The sequence below is a fragment of the Coturnix japonica genome, chromosome 3 (assembly GCF_054131305.1).
Source record: "Coturnix japonica strain WE chromosome 3, WE-NBRP24, whole genome shotgun sequence".
Taxonomy (NCBI): domain Eukaryota; kingdom Metazoa; phylum Chordata; class Aves; order Galliformes; family Phasianidae; genus Coturnix; species Coturnix japonica.
Window position 1 is genome coordinate 77,704,014 of NC_140665.1, and position 16,477 is coordinate 77,720,490.

The 16,477-nt window shown below is 36.2% G+C and overlaps 1 protein-coding gene across 50 annotated transcripts in view; it reads right to left on the minus strand.

Annotated features, from left to right (window-relative positions):
- Positions 1 to 16,477, minus strand: part of RIMS1 (regulating synaptic membrane exocytosis 1) — a 275,646-nt gene that overhangs the window by 46,368 nt on the left and 212,801 nt on the right. For 45 of the 50 annotated variants that reach the window (XM_085543816.1, XM_085543807.1, XM_085543785.1 and 42 more), the window contains 2 exons: positions 15,963 to 16,075; positions 9,097 to 9,263 (listed from right to left, as the gene is read on the minus strand). The exons of the other annotated variants lie outside the window; for them this stretch is intronic. In XM_085543816.1, the coding sequence (XP_085399942.1) occupies positions 9,097 to 9,263; positions 15,963 to 16,075 (280 nt within the window). The remainder of the gene's footprint in view (positions 1 to 9,096; positions 9,264 to 15,962; positions 16,076 to 16,477) is intronic. 50 annotated transcript variants of the gene reach the window in all.

Genomic DNA, 16,477 nt, shown 5'->3' on the forward strand with positions numbered 1-16,477 from the left:
TGATTTATTTATACAAATTAGAAGGGTCCCTAATTTCTTTTTATTGTTCTGTTATTTATACATTAAAGCACAAAATAAATGCATTACTGCATTATAAATATACAAGTTGCTGTATATGAACACAGCACAGTTCTAATATTTTGTATTTCTCTTTTACAAAGGAGGGGTGGCATTCTGTACAACAATTTTATACAAAGTACTGGTAACGAGAGGTAGAAAAATCAGAGACATCTTATTGAGTCTGGTAAACCCAAACTCTGATCCCTTTCATGCTAAACTACATCACTGAGTATTTCACTGGAAAATTAATACAGCTCAATCCTTTTTAATTAATATAGCATGAACTTGCCCTGGCACAGGTTTGTATAGGGAGCATGGAATCCAATGTGAGCAAGGTACAAAAGAAATCTGTAACATTCAGCACGTCATCAGAATCTAAGGATAGTGAAAGTTCACATCATAAGCACGGCAAAGTAAATAGTCCATACAAAGACAGTTTGAAATTGCTTGTTGTTTCTATTTCCTGGGTTATTAGCTTTTCTTAATAAATATACAGCAGGGTTCTTCTGCTGTTGCTTCTGTTTGCTCTTTCTTTAAAATCTATAATAATAATTAAAAGATTTTACATTTCATTTTTTGATTTATGAGTGAATCTTAACTACATCCTGTACACAGTAGCAAAAATTCAATATATGGATTTTAATTAATTTCATAATAAAGATTAAATGAAACAGTCTATTTAACACACAACATATTCTCATTAGCTGAAATGCATTAAAAGCTTTTGGTGCACCATGTTTTCCTTGACTGTCATGACATGTAGTTAAACCTAACTGAGCTGACTATGTGATGCTGTACTGCTACATATCAAGTGAATTACTGAGCTGACAAGGATGGATACAGTCTAAACACAGGATGAGGGAAAAACTAAACTTACTGCACAGGTTACGTCACATATGTTTATGACAGCAGCATGCAGCACTACTGTGAATGCTGAGAGGAGATCAGAAGAAACTTCATACTTTCTCTACTTTGTTCTCCCTCGACACCCTAAAAGGCTAAACTAGCTCTGATTTACTATATAGGTGGATGGAAATCCAATGGGAGAAAATCTATTACTGATCTAGGAAGTACACCATATCTACATTTCAATGCTGGCTGTCCTCAGTGAGATGGCAAATGTCCAGTTATTTTATCTAGCTCTACACTGAAGACTTTGAGCATCTTTTTTTTTGCAAGAAAACAGCAGAATAAGCAGTGTGTAGTGAAACTCTGAACAAAAAGAGGCATCCACAAGTGAATATGTTACTAAATAAAAAAACAGCTACAAGCACAAAGATACCTGTACAGATTTGTTTAAATATTCTATAAATTAACTCACTCTGTCATTAAAATAAATTCCAAGGTCATAAAAGAAATAAGGAAAAACCTCCTAAAAGATGTGGGTGAGAGCAAAAGCAATCAGTAAAGCTAAAGATGGACTCTGATAATACATTAAGCTCATACAAGTCTTTGTGATGGCACAGTCTACATTAAATAATGCTAGAGAATAACTTTGCAGTCCTATATTTTTACATGTAAGACAGAACAGATGTAGGAAGAACTGGCTTACAGATATTACAAAGCAGGACTGAGTTAAAAACAAAAACTTCCAGATGTGTCACCTAGTAAAGCTATGGCTTGATGATATAACATTTCAGCAGATCTGCTTATGTCCAATCTGTTCTGAATCCAGAAGAGCATCTTTCCCCTTGTTGGCTTCTTGATCACTGGTGTAAATTCAATGTCATGAAAAAAAAACAGTCCTGGATTGCTTGTGCCCTACTGCATTGCTCATGCAGAAGATCTCAGGATGGTCTGAACTTCCCACAAAGATCAGGACCTATGAATCTTGATCTTCATCCAGTTGTTGGAAACCCATTTTCATCTACTACATCTTAGCCAAGAAGTCAGATAGCTGACACCCATAACATTATCTCTTTGGTGATTCCTCTGATCTTAACTCATATGATTTCAGTAGGCACAGCACCCATCTCTAGGGGGAGTTCATTGCATCCTCTCTGTTCTCTCATATAAACAGCAACTCCCCATCCTTGCCTCTCTGGCTTGTGGCAGTCAAAGGGAATGTATGAGACTATTTTAAAAGTCATTGAGTATCATGGTGCGAAATTAGAACTGGTTCAATGTTCCAGCCAATTATATTTAACCTGATTCTTTAATGAATCAATTTAAAGTATTTTAATTAAACATAAGCATTAAAATAAACAATACACGTAAAAAATAGTTGAAAATATGGCACATAGATAATTATATTTAGTGCCTTAATAAATGTTTGATATACAAGAATATAACTCCTAAGAAAGATGTGTTTTTCAAATTTTAAATGAGAAATAACTATGATATTTCTTATGCAGGGATCTTTTGTTTCAGATACAGTAAGAGAAATTCACCTTAAAAAGAGTTACCCAGTTTTTTATATAATTGACAGATATAACATAAACATCGTATATGGCAGACAATTTTCTAAGTCCTCCAGCACAGAGACCTCTAGTTTAACCCCCAAACACATTACAGTTCCCTACTTGATGTCACTAAGAAGTCCATCGTCAAAGGTATGTTTGATTAAATAGGCTTCTAACGAATAATAATGCCATTGTGTCGTTAGGAATAATTTTAAATCAAGTGAGCAAATATTCTTTTTTTCTCTGATCAACAAGCTGCTAATTCATCGTCATGTATTTAACCTTGATCTTTAATTATCAACCATTTGCATTAAAACCTGAGAATTCCTTTCTGCTTCAATTAGCATTGCCCTGGGAAACGTTCTTGAAACATGAGATGTAATATCTAGGAAACACATGGACAAAGTACTGTTTGACTGTATTACGAATTCATCGTGACATGGAGTTAATGACTAATAAAAGTTAAACTGCAGGACTAAAAGGACTAGTAATCTGAATTCAGTTATGAAAAACACACAAAATCTACACGTTATGATAACCCAAGTTCACCAATCTGATTCTTATTCAAGTCAGAATTGACACAACACTTGATACCGGTCTGGAATTCCACTAGAGACCATGGCAGTCAACCACACTTCTTAGTAACAAGATATCTGAAATAATGTTATATCCAAATTATGATGTCTACTCTGAAAGTAATGCCCCTTGTTTTGTTACCCAAGAAAATCAGAGGTGGATGTTGGTGGCATGGCAATAGAGGTTTAACCTTCCCACCAACATTTGATTACTTTGTTGCTGTGTGACAGATGGTAGCAGAGGGGCAAACTGACAAAATGGTGTCTGACATGGAATTGTATATGAAGTAAAGGTGAGTTACTGAATTCCTCCATGCAGAAAACCAGGAACACATTGACATTCATCTACTTATGGAGATCAAAGAATGGATTCAAGAACAGTAGGGCGGTCAGTGGTGTGTTTCAGCACTTGCAACAGGCACATGAAAGACAAGCCAAGTTCCAGATGGTCATGCATAGCTCTCACATCACAAAATGAAGAGCACGTTGATCAGCTCTTCCAGGCAAATTGGTGGATTATGACCAGGAAATTATGTATGAGCTCCATACTACTGTCAGCTTCAGTGCACTGGGAATAATGGTGGCAACACTGGAATATCACAAAATTTGCTCCAGGTGGGTTCCACAAGTGCTTACATATGAACAGAAAGAACATCATTTGCAAGTTTATCGGGACCTACTGAACAAACATGAGACTGAAGGGGATAGTTTCCTGTACTGCAATTTACCAGTGATGAAATGTGGTATCACCACTACAAGCCAGGGTCAAAATGTCAGTCCACAGAGTGCTGACATGTGAATTCCTCACTGAATAAAAAGTTCAAGGTGCAGCCCTCAAAGGGTAAAGTAACGTACACTGTCTTTTAATATAGCAAAGGGGTAGACTTCCAGGAAACTGGACTTCCAGTCCAGGTGGACTTCCTGGAAACTGAACAAATTATCAATTCTGACTGCTAAATCACAATGCTGACCAAGCTGAGTGCTCAAACTTCCAGACTCCAGCCAGATAAGACAATTTTTCTCACAACATGATAACACCAGGCTCCATACCAGGTTGAAGACCATACAACACATTGCCAATCTTGAATGGACTGTTCAACTACACTCATCGTATAGTCCAGATTTGGTGCCTTCTGATTTCCATCTGTTTGCGCCAATGAAAAGTGGACTGTGTGAGAAACATTTTCCTAGTAACTATGCCATCATAGCAGCTGTGAAACAGTGGGTCACATTTGCTGGTGTACATTTCTACAAGTGTAGCATGTGTGCTCTTGTTCATCACTGGTGAAAATGCATAGCTAATGATGCTACATTGAAACACATTGTAGCTGCGAATTAGCTCTATCAAACCTGTTTTTGGGCTCTTTGTATCTGTTGTAGCTTCCACAGAAATAAACAGGAGGCATTACTTTCAGAGTGACCTATAGGGTTTATTCATACGTAACCATTTCTTACTGCATTCACCTGCTAAACAAATTAGAAGTGATGAAGCCGGTTTATATACTCATATTTAGGCCTGACATCAGTTATAATTACATCTCCATTAGAAATGCTTTTAATCAACAAAGTACCCAGAGTGAAGATTAGCATGGATGCTATGTCACAGCATTCTGACAGGTAATTCAATCACAATTATACTGTTGGAATGAAATAAGACTTCTGCCTTAAAGAGTTTAGACACAGTCTTGTCATCAGTCAACAGACTGGAAAGGTTTGGTTTTTATTTTCTCTGAGTTACTTAGCTTCTTCAGCATGCTCAAGTTTTCAAATAGTAGAAACCTTTCTATTTTCACATTTTGACTAAAGAAACATTTGGACTGTTATCTAGCCATTCAGATAAAATACGCTATACTTCTGTGTTGTCCTGCATCAATTTGTTTTCTCCTTACTATAAACAGCATTTTATTCTACAAATGATATGCATTATGATCAATGCAATTTGAATGTAATGTAGTGGAAGGAATAACTCACCACAATTAAAATTGCTATACGAACTTTAACAGTTACATATTTATAGCTAATTTGCATGTTTTTGATCCACAAGATGTGCTACCACACTTTAAAAGTCTTAACTGCTTGAACAGATAAATAAATATTTATAAATATAAGGTAATATATGATACATTATCCAAAATGATAGAATCTCAAATTATCAAAATCTGATCAGCTCTTCTAGATTTAGCTAGCTTTTTTTTGAGAGTCTTTTCCTTCCTGATGACTTGGAAGGCAAAGTCAGGCAACTGTTTATACTGATTGTGCTTGTGGTAAAATTGGTGGATATAAACTGCAGTCACTATGACCTGAAACTGCAGTCCTTCTGACCTTTAAGAGTAATCGTATTTTGCACAGAACAGCAAAGTTGTTGCTTTCTTACTGAGAGCTGCAAGACAGTACTTTGTATTTTCACTTGACTAACAACTTAATTTATATCTCTTTCCAGAAATGCAATAAAACAAGGATGATAGGATTATGTTGACTAACAACATTAACTTGAACTATTGCTGCCTTAAAATGAGTGGGCTTATTTCACATTCAGAAATGTGACACCTCAACTCTAAATCAACACTTTTAAGCTCATGTGAGAATGCTGGAAGAGGATAGTTTAACAGGTTTCTCATCTGGAGGCTACAGTACTCTCCAGTTTCATTTTGCTATTTAAGACAGCTTGCTGCTGAACAGCTGTAGGATTCAGTCTCCTCAACTCAGTGGAGAGAGAGAGCCTTCCCAAAGGAGATTCAGAGCAGGAATCTTGCTAATGTATTCTGAATGCTGGAATTTTTCTCTTGAACACAAAGGGTACCTAAGCTTATTACCCAGATAAACTTAATTTAGTGAGGTGTGTAAAACTAAGCCAACTTGTTTGAACTTCTATAAGCTTACTAAGTTCTTTGCAGCTCTCATTTTCAGAAGACATAAAGAGAAAAGAACTTAGTATGTAAAATTGGCAGTTCAAAGAACTTCTGGGCCTTCAACATAACATTACACTCACTTGTCAGGATCGGCTGGCCGAAACATTTACACGTGAAGATGATGATGGAAATGTGATTTCAGTAAAATGGAATACAAGCAGTTTAAAAATGCTCTTTTCCTTGCCTCTCCTGCTCAATTGTCACCTATCCTCATACTTGATATATGCTAACATCCGGTTCATCAGAGGAAAAAATATATATATTTGAACTTCAATTTAGTAACAAAACTTGAACTTCAAATTTCTAATTGATAGAATTTAGAGAAACATTAAGAACACTAATCAGTTTAACTTAGTGTTCAATGTCAAAATTAAAGGAACCAATCTTAACTAGTTATCTAGTTCCCTTAACAATTAATGCTAGAAAAAGATAATTGCCTCATTTTTGACACCTCTCATAAGAAGAAAATCATCTAAGATAAAAGGAGTTTTTCTTCTTTATATGATACTTCAGACAAGTTGCATAAACTATTTAATAAACATCTAATTTTATATAAATTATACTGTAGACATACAGCTTTTAAGGCTGAACTGTTCAGAATACAATAAAACTTTTCCCAAATCAATGTCCACCTCTTATGTAATAAGAAGCTGTACTAAGTCATGATTAAAGACTATGTTACAGAAGCTAATGCTACTGCTTCTCATGACACAGAAGTTAATTTTTTCTCAGGTCATAAGAAAAAAAACTTCTTCTCTCAAACATTCAATTTCCTTTCATTCTATTAAATTCTTCTATAAAATCATAATAATAATATAAATAATAATATATAATAATAATATAAATGCTTCTATAAAATCACAATGATAGCTATTTTTGCATGTCTCCAAGAAACTGGACCTTGCATAGCCACAATATCCGAACACTAAAAGTGTAGATAACTCACACTGGAAATTTTGAAGAGTGGATGCTAACCTATTGGATAAAATACTTCTCAACACAGCATCAAAAGATTCTAAAATTTACTAATTGCTTTTAATAGTTGAAATGATCTCACGTGGAGAGCACTGTTCAAAAGCTCCTTGAACTCTGGCAGCTCAGGACTGTGCCCACTGCCCTGGGGAGACTTCTGCTTCTGGTATGTCTTGCTTTCTAGACCCCTCACCATCTTTGTGGAACACTCTTTTGGACACTGTCTAATAGTTTTATGTCCTTCAGACTTTGTGGCACTGAGATCTGCTCACAGCACTTGAGGTGTGGCCATGCTGAGCAGAGCAGGACAATCCTTCCCATTACCAAGGTGACAGTGCTGAGCCTGATGCACTCCATGGGACAGCTGGCCCCTTGGGTTTCCATGGGTAAACTGCATTAGGTATCTTTCATCTTACTGTGTCTTTTAGGGAAACAAAACCACAGTAGGCTTAAAAATAAAAAAATAAAATAAAAATATATGAATAAGATATGAACGTTAGTTTCTTCCTCATATCTCTACTGAAAGATGTGCAATGCATATTATTAATATATATTTAGTTCACTACGTAAATCCTAGCTGTACTTAATGAGAAGAAAAAAAAAAGCAAGCAAGTATAGAGTACTTCACATCTTAGACATAATGTGAACAGTATCAGAATTCACATGCTCTATTTGAATTCTAACCAACGAGGCTCCCCTTGCAGGCTATTGGTTTTGTACAAAGTGTCAGCCTACTCTGTAGCCAGAATGCTCTGCTTCTCATTAGAACGGAAAAGGTAGAACAAGATCAAGGTTCTAACCTCAGGTTTTCCCCTTTCCCCATAGCATAATGCTACTGGTACTCTTGGGTTCTCTTCCGATGTTTGTGATCTGCAATCAGGGAATATCCCTAATAAAATTTTCTCAACAAAGAGATAGTTATAGGAAAAACTGTCTGCTGTTCAGCCTGCCACAAATACCATGACAAAGCCTAAATGAGGAAATGCAATATTTAGAAAACAGATGTATTTCAGAATGGTTAAAGTTCTTTGTAAGAGACAAATAGAAAAAAGTGTAGGCCGCAATGAAATGCTACATTTAAATACATAATTTGAAATGACTTTAAACACATGAATAACTTTTACATTTACAGTTGCGTTGTTGTGTTATACTGGATTACAGACTACATTATTAATGCAGCTGTCAGGTTGTGTTCACTCATAAAAGCATGACTTGGAATACACATCTGAACTTTCTTTAACAATAAATCAAAGTGGAGCTAGCTCATACACAGAGTCCACATTCTGATTTTCAGACATTCCTCCCCACTGCGTGAAGAGATTAAAGAGCCTTCAGTTAAATGCCATGAGTGCTGAGTCTGTCTAAAAACGTTCTGAAGTACTATATGATGCCATCCAGACTTTCATCAGATTTATTTTCTCCATATGCATACATATACACATATATATATTTATGTAGTTCCTAATTAATATCCTGACTTTTAACACTTAAAATAATATTTTTGAGAGTTCAGACATTCGTAGATGTTAACACAAACAAACAAGCCAACCCTGCAGACACTGTAACTGGTGGGAGATTTGTCACCAAGTTAAATGAAGACAGGATCCCATCTGTATATTTAAAAAAGCATTAAACTGAGAAGTAGATTACTATCAAGGATGAAAGACATTTGATTGTGAATAATGCAAATGAATTCAACAACTTATGAAACAGAAATATTAAAAGTACTACATAAATACTAGTTTCACACCCAGTAATTCATCATCCGTGAAAACAGCAAAACAAAAGCAGGCATATAGGGAAATAGTCACATAAATAGAAAATATAAGAAAGATTTTATGAAATAAATTCTTTAGGTGACAAAATTAACATCGTTTCTGCTGTAATACATTACTGACATGTAGATTACACTGATTCACAGCCCACAATGAGATGATAAAATGTCTTCATGTCCCATTTCCCACAAATGCGTAACCTAATGGGAACTGTTGCTTTCTGTTGTAGATGTATAAGTACAGAAAAACTACTGGCAGCTTAGGCTAGCAATGGCAAGTAGCTCATATGTATGCAGGCACATTTCATAAGTTCTTCTATGGCTTTTCAATAACTTCTGGTTCTATTTTGGCAGATAGACAAAAAGCAGGTGGGATGCAGTTGAAACTGCATTTGAGAACTCACCTGATTCTGCCCCGAGGGCGTTCAGATTGCTCTGACATAAAACTTGTGCTGCTGAGGCGTGAGGCACTGCTGGTTCGCGAAATGGCTGATACGTCACTGACATCACTATCTGATGATTTGGCAGAGACGTTATCACAACTTCTGTACTGATCTGTTTGTATGTTATACTAGAGATTAAGAAAAGAAAAGGTGAGGAGTCTCATCAAAACAGAATGCATATACTGAGACAACAAATGACCAAAGTATGACAATTCAGTCCAGCTGCTTTTCAATTTAACAACATTCCATGAATTCAGAGAAAAATTCATATTAAATAATCTCTTTTTGTCTAATGAACAATTAAATTGTGACATTTATGGAATAGATCAGATACTTAAAATATATTACAGCACAGGAATTTAAATAGGTTGCTGGATCTTCAGTACTCTTGAACTATAACGAGGAAATATTTATATGGTGTATGTGCACTTTCTCAAGCACATGGATATAATCCATTTGGTTGTAGATCATTTAAAAACTTTTCAAATACTAAAAATTATGCTAGGAAACACTGGCATAGAGTGCTTTTGCTTGACTAGAACTGCATATAGTCTGAATGAGATATAATGCTACAAGAAGCTGGCTCTGAGGGGTTGACTTCAATTCTTGAGTTCTATCTTTGTATTGTAATACTTGAAGAATAGTAAAGCAGCAAGCTAACTGCATAAAAATACTATTTTTTCCCAAGTAGATTGGTTCCCTGACCTTGCTGCAGCTTCTACATGTGCACAAGCTAAGAACTAACAGAGGACGTGGCAGGAAGTATATACGTATTGGGGTGGAAACTGGTATATTTTTAACAGCAAAAGCTTTGGTTAGTTAAAAATGACTGAAAATCCACACCACCTTCTATGTAATACTTGTATTACCCACATCATCAATACAACGTGCAAAAAAAACCTTCAGTCCCAAGAACGTCACTCTTAACTACATATTCAGTCATTGAGATACAAGAATCAAACCATTGCCAGGTTCCCAAAAATGAAATTCATTATCATTAAAGAGAAAGGGACAGTTGGCTGAGAAGGGATTCTAACAGCAGCATACTTCCCAGGGCATGTTAAGTGAAAACTATGAACGCACAGCAAGATGAGGCAATTTCTGATTGAACACTCTACAGAGTTCTCTTTCTGGATATGCTCTATAGAACCACAAGTCACTGAAGTTTATGTATGAATTATACTCAAAGCTGTAACCATCTGAGAGTATCCCCAGCTGAAGTAGGCATTAGACTGCAGGCTGAGCCAGTTGGCAAATATCATGACTTAACTTAAAAAGTCTGGCAAGCATCATCGCAAGTTTGTACAAATTAATGTATCTCCTCCTGACCTCAAGTCATGTTTATTGTTTAGTACTCCACTGCCTTTCAGCAACTACCTTAGAGGTCTCCATAGTGCACTTGGGAACCTCTTGTTAAAACAAGTAAAATGAAGAAGTTCATTGGGGTAGAGAATGGAAGGGAATAAAGATGGTGGGTATAGGAGTCTGTAGGAAAAATTGGACTTACACAAGTTAGACATTAAGCATCTCAGCATACGCTCTGGGGCTACTCGCAGTTTCTCTACACTAAAACTCATTGGGTAACATTTATCTTCTGATGTCTATGCTTCAGAAAAATCAAAGCAACAAAACATGAAAGTATTTTTTAATTCAGGTTAAATAAAAATATTTAGAGACTTGAAAATAAAAAAAGGTTAACTTTTTCCAGATTAACAGCACCACAACTGAGCCAGACTCGGTATTCTAAGCAAAATTCCCACATAATTCCTAAAGGAATCCTTTATATTTTCCAAAAATGACATATCTGAAAATAAGAAAAACATCTAAGCGTATAGAATTTTACTGTGAGATGGGAGATGAAGAAAGAACCAAACCCATGTCTTCTATCGCTTTGGTATTCCAACCTCAAAACCACCACACAAAATATAAAGATTCCCAAGTAAGAGAGAAGCTTTCCCTTTGCAGATATAGAGATTAGTACAAGAGCAATGAGGCCGCAAGGAATGTTAAGTGTTGCAGCGCTTACGTTTTACTACTTAGGGATTTAGCTCTCCTCATAGCTGTTCCATCTGCTGAATTCCCTTTCTTCTAAGTGACACATACAACATTATCAGCTTCTTGTTGCCCACCCACCCTTTTCAGTACAGTCTGACAGTCAGACAGTAAGTTTAACTAACATCCTAAACCCTAATCCTAAGAGCCTGTATGGCGGATTGGAGGTACTGTCTGTACTGTTTGTTTACTTCTGTATTACAAACATATTTGTTTTTTTCAATATAACTATCAGAAATATAAACCCTTGACATGCAGTTCTTCCATTCATTTTTCCACCTAAGGAGTCACTTCTGTACCAGCAATAGAACTACAAAAGGGTTATGATGAACTGCAAATGTGTTGACATCAGTGAAAAGTGCACAGAAAAACAGAGTGTACTCCATAAATACTTTCACAGTTGCATAATGACTAGCAGTTTTAGTAGTTTACTGGTTTTGACACATTTTTGAAGTCATTTAATGATGCATTATAATTAAACTATCTTTTATATTAACAATTTTTATTTCTAGACTTGTCCTCAATCTATGGAGGACAGAATAGTTCAGAGCTTTGACAAGTGAAGGAGTGCTCCTTCCTCTGACTTGAGAGAAAGCCTCGGGTGTCTAGCTTTTGCAAAACCATGTCCAAAAATGCTTTAAATAAGAAAAAAAAAGGGGGGGGGGGATTGAAATGAGGAAAGGGAAATCCATATGTGGGGCATTAAGGCTTAGCTAGTTACATAGTTCTTTCTCTCAGAGAGTAGTCAGGCATTGGCCTGCCCAGGGAGATGGTGGCACTGCCATCCCTGGCAGTGTTCAAGAGGTGTCTGAATGAGGAGCTACAAGATATGGTTTAGTGGCTTGTGGTAGCAACGGCAATGGGAAGACAGTTGGACTAGATGACCTTGTAGGTCCTTTCCAACCTTGTGATTCTATGATTCTGTGATAGAGGGTGTTGAGCATCTTGAGATAAATAGCTGTCTCCTGAGGCACCTTACTCTAAAGATGAATTTTGCCAGAAAATGCTGAATCATGGCACAAAACACCCAGTTTTATGACAGTCTGCAGAGGGTTGCTAGGAATGCTGCCTGGATTCAAGGCCTGGCAGCCACCATCTTGGTGTGTCTAGGCTGTCTGTGACTCCTACCAGCACTGGGGTCTGTGTTGCAGGAGCAGCCCACGTGGTGGTCAAGAGACCAGTAAATATCAGTATTATCAGGTGGCTTCATATCTGACTCAACCTACTGCAAACATCACTTATCTTCCTTACTGGAAACAGCAGAAATGAACAAGTCACACCATGGAAAAGCTGCAGCAAAGCCCAGGAGTCAAATTTATCTTAATGAATGTTTTGAAACCATACCAGTATTGGAGTGACAATCAAAATGATACATAGATATAATTTTTACTTGAATGTCAATGCAAGGGGAAATTAATATTTGTCTCTTTTTTTTCTTTTTTTTTCTTATAGCTGATAACCATATTTATACTAGAATACTGTTTAGAACATTTTTCCTGATTTCTGGTTCAATACAGCTGGTATATACCCATCTACTGTTGTGCCAATATTGACTTGCAGATAGAAAAAAAAAGACACTGCTGACATCTGCCTGTAAAAGAATCCCCTGCTGCAGACAAAGGGGTTCTGCTCAGCATCATGTAAAACTTTGGTAGTCAGCCTTTCATCCATATCTCATATCCATTCTAGCCTTGTAGGTTTTAACTACCAAACGAAATCCAGACTACCAGTAGTCTAATGACGTGATTATACGTTTTATGCTAAATGAATTAAAATCACATATAGTGTTAACTAAGTTGGCAACACACCTAAATACCGAGTGATGTCCTTTTAAGTAAGCACAGCAGGGCTCTGATCAGTAACTCCATTAAATGAACAGATCTTCTAAAAAAATGTGTTGCACAATCTCTGAAAAGCTGGAACAGCTGCAGCACAGTACTTGTGACCTATGTGTGGCATTTGTAATGAAAACTTACTGAATGTTCAATTACTAGTATGCTTGAGATACTCCATCATTTATATCTGTGCAAGTCCAGAATTACTTGATTTTCCCAAACACTTAAACAGCAACTTTTTCCAGTTGGTTAGGTTAACCTACCTGTTTCACATACAGAAAAGGTGTTGTTTTTTTTTTTCACTGTAACTGAAGGACTAAGAGAATTAGAGGGTCTCAAAGCAATTAGAGTACAAGAGCCATCAAGACCTGCATAAACGTTGTAGATAGTTACCTATTCAAAATTTGTTAACAGTTGTTTAAAACACAGATGTTCAAAAATGGCTTCACACCAACTGCACTGTGTGTGCTTGAAAAACTAATTCTTGGCTACCAAGACTAAGAACTTGAGAAACCGAGTAATATAGTAAAGAGCATTAGAATATCCTAATATAATTCAGTTTCAGCACTTAAGAATTTATCACATATTGGATCATCCTACTATACCGTATCATGAAGAAAACGCATTAAAAGTTAAAAATTTTTGGATTTAAGTAATTCATTCTCTTTACCTCTTTCATAGCATGGAAAGGAGTACATCTCTATCAGAATATGAAGTACTCCCCAAAATTTTTTTTATAAAAAATGACAGAGAATTCACTTCTCTAGAGTTGTGGAGATTGTGAACAAACAATACTTCAGCAGAGTTCTTTCCATCTAGTATCCAACACGCTGACATTTCAATTTTAATTTCTACATATGTTTGAAAAATAAAGATAATAATAGAAACAGCTAAGCATGAGTGGATATGGGAAACATTGCAGTCTGCGTTTTCCAATCATTTAACCATACATCGGATTTACAGTAGCCTTAGTCAGACAAGTATACCAAATAACAAACCTGGCCAAATCATAAATCTGAATAAAGTAAAAATCTGGTCATCCTGGACAACATCTTCACATCACACATTCCCTTTCGCTACTGAAAACACTATCAAGCTCATTTGGCCAAGTTATAAAAAAACGTGAACCTGTTGGGAGTTCAGTAAAAATATGTTCCATCTCACTCTCTTGTCCTGAGTTGGCAGAGTCAGCATGATACTAAATAATAGCAAATGAAATATTAAAATTATTATGCAAATTCTGACTTCTGATCAGAATCACAGAATGCGTGAGGTTAGAATGGACCTCTGGAGTCTGTCTGGTACAAATCCCACTTAAGCAGGGCCACCTAGGGCAGGTTGCCAATATCTTATTTATTTCTTTGTTTAGTAGCATTTATAGCTGGCAGTTGGTAATTGAGGATGTAAAACCTTGTTTCTCTTATTTTTCCTTCCCATTCTAAATTCTGTGTTCAGGGTGAGGTGGTCTCAAAAAGAGAAACATCTTTATTATAAAGTTGTCTCCATATTTAACTGTGAAAAGACAATGATACAAAGTAGATGCCTAATTGCCTGCTACCCATTCCAAAGTGAATTTCTGATTTTTTGCACTATTATTTTAATTTGCATCCACAGGAGCACCAAGTTTGTAAAACACAAAGAAGGGACACTGGTGGGGCAGGGACAAAAGGCCTGGTGCTGCACTACTATAACAACTGCCAGGAGTATAATGATGTCTCAGCTCTTGAAGAACCATCACTGTTTGCTGTTTTCTGTATATTACCACTTCACAGACTGAAAAACTGTCTCTTTTAAAATGCATTTAGATCTCGGTGATATGAAGAACTTGTTGTAAATGTCTCTCTTAAGGTCTAAATTATTAACAGCTGCAATTTTATTGAAACTGCTGCTGTGATCTTATCTTTAATACATTTGGTTGTTAAATGTGTCCTCGAGTCTTTTGCAGTGGACTTTTACATTTGCAGTGCCATCCCGTGGTTACTCATTGCCAACACACTACTACTGTGTAGGCCTCGGTGGCAGCAGAAGAACAGAACTGCAGGAATGCTCTTTGCAAATCCTAATGAATAGCTGGCCTTGTCTTTGCCCTTGACTTATACTACACAAACAGCATCCTGCATTTCTAAAATGGAATCTTCTGCAGATATTTCCTCTCTCTCAGGCTTCTCAAGGCAGCAGGACTTCAGAACAGCTCAGCTCCAGCCCCTCCCATTTTGACAGCCTGTCTTTCTGAGATATTCTGCAGATTGCTTATGAGTTTATAGAGTTTTAAACTTATATGACAGTGGGATAGCATTTCAGCATTATCAGGAAAAATATACATGTTCTGTCTATATAACTTCATTCATGTAATTCTGTATACCTTCAATAATCAAAGGAAGTATTTACGTTTCTATTGGAGAAGGAGATCAAGGTAACAGGTATGTATTTCCAAAAGATAACACTTTATAAGATATCTGTGATATTATTAGGATGCAAAAATATTACATAAATATGAAAACAGCTGCATGAGATTGAATCTAATCATGCCTAGCTCTCTGTATATGACACAACAGCAAAAGCCTGGAAAAGAATAAAAGATCAGGGTCAGCATAGAAGTATACTTCTTTTGTCTCCTATTTCAGACCCTAAGGAGTTTTACACCCAGGACTTCTTAAAATCATGGTGACATGGCTCTGTTTAACAGGTGTTGAAGGATCCTCCTTCCCTGAATAATTTTTTTCAAGTGTTCTGCTTTTTGCAGATTCATTTTAGGTTAAATCAAAGTCTAAGTGTAAAGTACATGATGGGAGTAAAAACGATGGTAAAAAGCCCTTACTGAAGACACTTTTGTCAGGCTTTATAACACAATGTTCTTGAGGGTGGTATAATATTTTAAATAGACATGTTTATATCTTTAATTTTCAAGCCAAAGTATCATTTTAATACTGCTAACTTTACCTTGGTATATTGCTCACGCTCATGTTCTTGACTAGAACCAGACCCTGACGTCTGATTATAACGGTGCACTTTCATTTTCATCTGCCTTGTTCGCTCCTCCACTACTAAGCTTGCTGCAAAAACACATAATGAAAATCAATTAAAAAGAGTGAAAGATCTTCTGGAAAAGAAACAAACAAACAAACCAGTTTAGCAACAATTTTAGCTTATTTCCATCTAAACAAAACAAAGAAATATACAGACATGTAAACAAGCAGGGTGTAAAAACATCACAAAGGAACACTAACATCAATAAATCAACCACTTCCATTGCCAGAAGTCTTTACCTGAAAATGGGCAGACATCCCAATTTCCTACATATAACCAAGCTGATGCAACAGATATGAAGAAAGTAAAACAATTTAGGTGGTAGGCTAACATTATAACATTATAATGTCTCAATAGAGAGGATGTAAATCTATGATTGTCTACCTGTATGTGTGCTTAACTGTAGAAAATACTACAGCAACATTCTA